Here is a 7,407-nt window from a genome sequence, read left to right as displayed (position 1 = left end):
AATGTTTTTGACTTAACAATCTTTAATGTTTTAGTACATGTTTAATAAGTAGACAAAAAAGTTCACTATCTTATTGCATTTATATAAAGATATATTTATATAAAGATATATATAAAGATATCTTTATATATATATATAAAGATATATTTTTTTTTTGGAATTTTATTTGGAATCTATTTAAAGAATACTTATACTACATAACAAAAAGAATTAACTTCCAGTTAAATTAACTGTTGCATACTTAGCATTTAAGATCGAATCATTATCCTATCGTTATACTTATCAATTGTCTTATAGCTACATTATCTAATATTATATTTATACAAAATTTCTAAAATTTCTTTAAGTTCTATAAGGAAGATCTAAAATATGATTTATTTTCAGTTGTCTTTTTTCACTATTGTCTAACAGAGACAAGGAGTAAAAACTTGAGTGTACTTCAAGTCTATGGAAGTACATATAAAGATACTTATTTTAGGGAACTTCTTGATAGCCGATGCAAAAATCACCAATTTAGAATAGATATAATATATTTTCCTGATTTCTCACTTATTCCTTTTAAAAAACTATTTAGTCTTATACAGAGTATACTGAAGCTTACTGAAAAATTATTGGAATGATAGATAAAACAAAAAAAAATTGTGTCTAGGGTTGTTTAAGTTTTAATACCTTTTTTAAACATACATGTGTAATTATGTTATAAGTAAAATATTTATTATTTCAACATAACATTTTAAACTAAAATATAGTTAGGTCATATAAACAATTAAACTTTTTTCTCTAATTTGTTTATAACATGCAATAATTAATAACTAACAGACATGAATCGTTAAAAATCATTTTAAGTTAATTTATTTGACATATTTATATGTTGACATATTTATATATGTGATTTACTTATATATACATATATCACATTTGCGTATATGTATATAGGCATGCCAAAATGCAATAATGATTTTTTTAATTTATATATAAATAGAGAACTAACTATTTATTGTCGCTGCAGCTTGTCATATACGATGTATTTAAATTATGATATAGATCTATGGATTAAATTTTCCACTGTCAGTAAATAGTAATTTTAAAAAATCGATAATAATATGCAGTTTATAATTATAGTAATTAAATTGGATAATGAATGAGCAAACGCAGTCATAGATGATTCAGTTTAATATCAAGTGACGGTACTCGTATATTGCTAACAATATTACAATAGGTATTTGTTATAGGAAATCTATAGCAATATTAGGATAATTTTTTGGAATGCTATTTAATGTTTTATTTGTTTTACAAAACTAAAATTTTGCTGAAAATTTAAGAAAGAAATTTAGTCAGTCAAATTTAAATAAATTAAATAAAATTTTTGTCGTTGGTTTTCTTTGCTATTCGAATCCGTCTAATTTTTAAGTAGTTTCTTTTCGTCATAAAGACGCGTCACTCTCTTAAGAAACACTTCATTTAACACTTAAGAAAAGTTATTTGCAAATGGAAAAAATGTATACATTTTGTGAAAAAAGTATACGGAAATTATAATTTGAAAACCGTTCATAAAAATACTAGAAAGGTTCTTGAAAAAAACTTAACCAACGACTATAATTGACAAAGCGCACCTAATATGGTCTCTTGACACTTTTTGTTATTTTTGAAACTAAAAAGAACTTTTTTGAACTTATATATTTTTTAAGCTGGCTATAGGTCCCTTTTTCTTTAATATTTCAACGTTTAATATTTTTTATTATGCTTGATATTTCGATTCTCTTTGAAAGTAATCATCAGGATCACGATCTAACATTAATTAATATTACTAAAACTATATCTACGTCATCCTCTTTATTCTATCGTCTATATTGCAATATATACGATACTGATGATGACTCTCAAGGAGAGTCGAAATATAGAGCATAACAAAAAATATTAATCGTTGAATTATTTAAGGAAAAGAGACCTATAGCGAGATTAAAAAATATATATATAAAAAATAATAAATTAAATTATTTATAATACTATGTTTGAATATCTCAAAAGCTAAATAGTATCTAATAAAATTTATGCAAAGCTCGATGAAGATGTTTCAAAAGTTTATAATAGAAAAATCGCAAGAAACTTAAGGCTATATCTAATCAGCCTATGCAAATCGTCTAAAAAATTAAGTTATGCTGGCGATATAGAGTTTTTTGATTTACAATATTAAATTATTCCAGTTCAACATAAAGAAAAAAGAATTAAATATCAAGTATATGAAAACAAATTAATTAATTAATTCATAGATATTGCGTTAAAATATCTCGAATTAATGACAAAGTTTAGTATTACTTTTTATTATAAGTTTAAAGGTATTAATTAGATGAAACTTTCTTAAAAATAAATATTCAAAAACAATAAATAACCACAATAATTTCAAGTTATATTTTTAAACTAAAATTTATTGGTGAAAAAGTATTCTTAGCAATTTATTTACAATATAAACTAAGAAGCATTAAAAATTCATCTAGTGGTCTTGCTTGTCCTTTAATTAGTGTAAAAAATTACGTTGAACATTCATTTACAAAATGTTTAAGACCATAAAAAAAATTTCTTAAATAAATTTGGAAACTTAAAAATTCATTTCTGGAAAATTTTAGTCGAAAATTTATTTTTGTACGTGAAATGTTTCCATTTATCTTGGTTGGCTATTTGTTGCTCACCATAATCCTCATCATCACAGTACGACTACTGCGTTGATGAGTTGGTCGAGCAAGTTCAAACCATTTTGGGTCATCACACCACAACTCATTAAAATAAATTGGTTAAATTTATAAACAAGATAAAATATAATTAATTAATGAAACACTGCCAAAGTGTCAACTGAGATCGCTAGTTAGAGTAATTTTTAAATAATTTAATTTTGAACTTTTTACTAAAAATCTCATGTATTTTAATATTCTCGTATTAAGTTGAAGTCACTTTTTAAGAATCTACTTTAAATTATAAATTAAAAAAATCAAAATTTCTTTCAAGAAAATAAAAAAGGTTCGATTACTTTTTATTGACGCAACAGACTTTAGAGACCTACTCTAAGGGGCACAATAGACCCGACAGTCACGTGCCACATTCCCTAACAATAATAATAATAAAAAAGATTCGATGATATTCTTGTTAGAGAGTTGTATTAGCGAGCTAAATTCTTAGTGAAGTAGGTAAGTGAGGTTGGGAAGATGTTTAACCTGTTCATCGATATGGACAAAAGATCTGTTAAATTACCTAAATTAAAGAGGATAGATTTTGTTTTTCTTTTATCTCTTTAAGTTTCTGGTGAAAAATTGCTAATTATAGGAAACGGAAGAATATCTACTGAACCCATTTCCTTGGGCGAAAATTTTGTCTCAGAAAAAAAATAGTTATTTTTTATAATGAAAAACATAGGTACAATCATTCAGATGCCTATAACCCTGAACGCACTGCGCACTCAATGAGAATGTTATTCATATGATATTCTCATCTCTAATTATTTGTAGCGGAAGGATATCTGCAGACATGCCACTCCAACCAATCAACTAATACAATGGATTCATTTATTACACATGACAGGATCTTTGTCCCAGGAAATTAAATTATTTGTTAGTATAAGAATCTTAAATTTGTTTATTCAGATAATTATTACCCCAAACGCTCTGGCCACTTACATAATGAGTAAGTGTGGATTTCATATTTTACTCACAGTTGCTTAAAGCAGCAAAAAGTTACCGGTTCTAAACACCATTTAAACATCTTTAAGTGCAATTAAAAGAAGTTCTTCATGAATTATTTAACACTAGACAAAAATTGACTGGAGTTAAATCTATAATTAACTAAGTAAACAGCAACTGAAGAAGTCCGGACAAATCAATCAAAGACACAATAGTCCATTCGAACATTGTGAAGTCTATTTTTTGAAATATTCGCAGTATAATATTTATCTAATATTTGGAAAATAAATAAATCCCGAAATTAAAGTGACCTTATCCGTAACAATAGGTCGTAAAGTTTATGGCATCGTTATTTTTGAATTCGCATGATATAATACTTATCAATCATCTTAAAAATAATTTCAGATCGAATATTTTATCTTGTTACTGAAACGATTGAACGATGAAACCATTAAAAAAGACCTAAATAAATGAAAAAATGCGTTTTCAAATTGCTATTCCATCAAGTTATTCTATTGATTCACCCTCCGGAGATTAAGACTTCTTCTCGCATATTAAAAGAACGCTCAGTGGAATGTCTAGTTGCTCTTCAAGAAATATGTTAGAAAAATATTAGAATGATTGCATTTGAGTTAAAGTAACATCCATTAAAAAAAAGTTCTTTTTTTCACTTGTTAATTTCTTAGTTCTAATGCTGACTGAGAAGTAATGCAGCTCTTTAAAAACTTCATGGAAGCAACAGTGGTAATCTTCTGAACCACGTACTTGACGTCATTGAAAAAAAATAAACTAAGAATACGAATGCCCACCGTTTGTAATTTGTACCGTTTTAAAAATACCTTTCCTGCACCTTCCATAAAATTTAAAAATAAAAATATTTCTTCAGACTAAGTGCTTATATGTGTACATAAATTTTTCCTGATACTTCAGTCATTATTATCAATAGCAATAAAATACGTCATCACCGATAAGACTTTAACGACAACATAAATAATTTATGTGACACAATTGTGAAATCTCGGAAAAATAAAAATAAGTTTGAGGATTTTGTTTGAGGATTGTTTTATATTAAAAAAAATGATATATGTATACACAGTTTAAAAAAAAAATTAGATAACTTATAACTGAAAATAATAAATAAAAATATTTTTAAAAAAAATGTAAAAATACTTTCCTAAGTGTTACACAAAATTATTTATCATCTACAAAGCTAGCCATAGAACACACATTTCCGATACGGATGCATTCGTGTGCCCAAGCGACACTTAAACTCTAACGAAAATTGGTCGAAATTTGATAACATTAACATAACACGTACTTCCTCTGGTGCATGGACATCTACAGTAGTCAGTAGATGCTGAAATTCTTGATGTATATCTGCACACCACACTTGCGCCGTACCGACAAAGAACATTTGTCGCGAGGTCAAATTCATATGAGGCAGTGCTTCCTCGTGTAATTCTAATGAATTAGCATGTTCCAGTAACCAACTTTGGTATGCTGCATATGCAATGCGTATACCAACATTGTCGGCTATATTCTCATCTTGGGCGTTAATTTTTTCCAACAGCATACCACCGTATTTATATTCCCCATATTGCTGACGTAAGCATTCCTTGCGTGTTTGAAATGCCGCTGTGGAATTTTTATCCCACCAGTTATTGAAATTGCCTTTTGAATCGTATTTACGTACAATATCATCGAAACCATGCGCTAGCTCGTGTGCCACAATGTAACCCACAGTGGAGTATTTTATTGCAGCTGGATAGGCGTTATCCCAAAGGTAACGCGGTTGTAGAAAGGAGACTGGTATATAAATTTTATTTAATTCTGGCACATATGCTGGCGAAAATGAAAGTACTTCTGGTTCATCGATTTTTGGTGGTTCCTGCACTTTTAATCGAAAATTCAATCCACGTCGCTCAAGTATGTTAACAACATTTTCGAAATAATTATCTGTGCCAATGGCCAGATCACCAAAATCTTTATCGAAATTCTCTTGTTCATAATTATTTATTTCCATTGTCATAGCTGAAAGTTTTTCCAATGCTTTATCACGTGTACTTTCCGTCATCCATTTTGTGGCATCAGATTTAAGTATACTTTCAAATGTTTTCTTCAATTCCAACCACATTTGTTCCACATCCGAGACAATTTTATCATTACTTTTAACCACATAACGATATACCAGGTAATCCATATATTTTACAAAATAACGCTTAGTCATTTCCACACATTTTGTCTGGTGCTTCTCTTCTGTGCCGTCCATATCTATACGAAAATCTGTCAATAGTTCCCACATAATATAATTAGCCACCACATTCTTAGGCGTACTTTCAATTACTTTGCGTAAATTGCGATGATATGATTCTACATATTCATAAACAGGTAAGCGATATTCATAACCCAACCATGTTTTAACGAAATGCGTGTAGTTTAAGGTAGGTTTATAGGTTTCAGTCATTTCTTCCAACAATTGCAAATTTACTTTATCTTCCATACCTAAACCTTCCTGTTGGTCCACCATACCAGATGCTAACTTTTTTTCAAATTCAATCATTTCCTCTACTGTATCTGAAAGTATATCCGATTTAATGTTAAACAAACGACTCAGTTCTATCTTGCGTACAATTCTTAAACGATCGTAATACTCAGATGCACGACTTGTCACCAAATTATCATTTTGTCCAATATACACACGATTCACTTCGTTATTCATATAATCCGGTGAGATGTCCACACCAATTATGATTTTTTTGCCATATTTGCGTAGTATCTTTGCGACAACTTCTAACCAATTGAATTTATCTTCATTCCACTGTTCACCCTTTAACGCTGGCATGCCACCAAACTCCTCCATAATACTGAGTAGATTTTCCTTATAATTGTGACGCAATTCTTTCCTATTCAAACACGACTCATAGAAATATTTCACTTGACGTTCCATGTCACTTTCGGTGGTATGTTTTGGGCTTTGTAAAATACGCAGCGCTCTACCAATGAATGCTTTCGACAAGACACTGAATATACCCGTCCTGGGATCTTTACGTGCGGGATTCAATTTGGCCCAATTACCGCACGCATATTTATAGAAATTATCGCATGGATCGATATCGCTTTGCATATAGGCTCGCATTTCCGCAGACTTGGCCAAACGCATAATTTTCCGCGCATCTTCACTTTGAAAATCCTCATAGGTTGATTTCAATGTCAGCGCATAACAACATTGTTGGAACAAAATTAATATTATGAAGTAATGAAATATATTTTGTTTTCTATTCATATTATATATATTTTATTTTTTATACATAAGTATTTACGCTACGCTGCCCGTTTCGGTACTGATTTGTGGCGAGTCGATTTTGGCGATTTGTTCAAGAACAAACATTGTTAATCAACATTTTTTTTTTGATTGAATTATTTTTTATGCCAGAAAGGTTATCTGAGCTTTGCTATTTCAAATTTCATTTATTTCCGTTTTCACGTGAGGTTTTTATACACAAATACGTTCTTGTGTTATTTATAAATTAATCACAAAATTTATTAAATAAAATAAATAAATAGAATAACTTGGACTTGAGAACTAGTCCGTTCTCAATGAAAGTGAAAAGGAAATAAATATTATGAAATATTTTCTTTTTCTTTTTCAATTTCAAGATCAATAAACTATTCATATCTTCTAAGTAATGACGTCACTAAAAAAAATAATTTTTTTTTTTATATTGTAAGTATGTATACA

General features: G+C 28.8%; 1 protein-coding gene across 1 annotated transcript; it reads right to left on the bottom strand.

Annotated features, from left to right (window-relative positions):
- Positions 1-4,853: 4,853 nt before the first annotated feature.
- On the bottom strand, positions 4,854-6,957 carry LOC119683301 (neprilysin-4-like). The gene has a single exon (XM_038096947.1). The coding sequence runs from the start codon at positions 6,949-6,951 to the stop codon at positions 4,879-4,881; it is 2,073 nt and encodes a 690-aa protein (XP_037952875.1). The 5' UTR covers positions 6,952-6,957; the 3' UTR covers positions 4,854-4,878.
- Positions 6,958-7,407: the final 450 nt, after the last annotated feature.

The sequence above is a fragment of the Teleopsis dalmanni genome, chromosome 2 (assembly GCF_002237135.1).
Source record: "Teleopsis dalmanni isolate 2A chromosome 2, ASM223713v2, whole genome shotgun sequence".
Classification (NCBI taxonomy): Eukaryota; Metazoa; Arthropoda; class Insecta; order Diptera; family Diopsidae; genus Teleopsis; species Teleopsis dalmanni.
This window is presented reverse-complemented; position numbering and strand designations above follow the sequence as displayed.

Coding starts and splice junctions, on each gene's coding strand:
- LOC119683301 (XM_038096947.1), bottom strand. CDS start 6,951: ATGAATAGAAAACAAAATATATTTCATTACTTCATAATATTAATTTTG.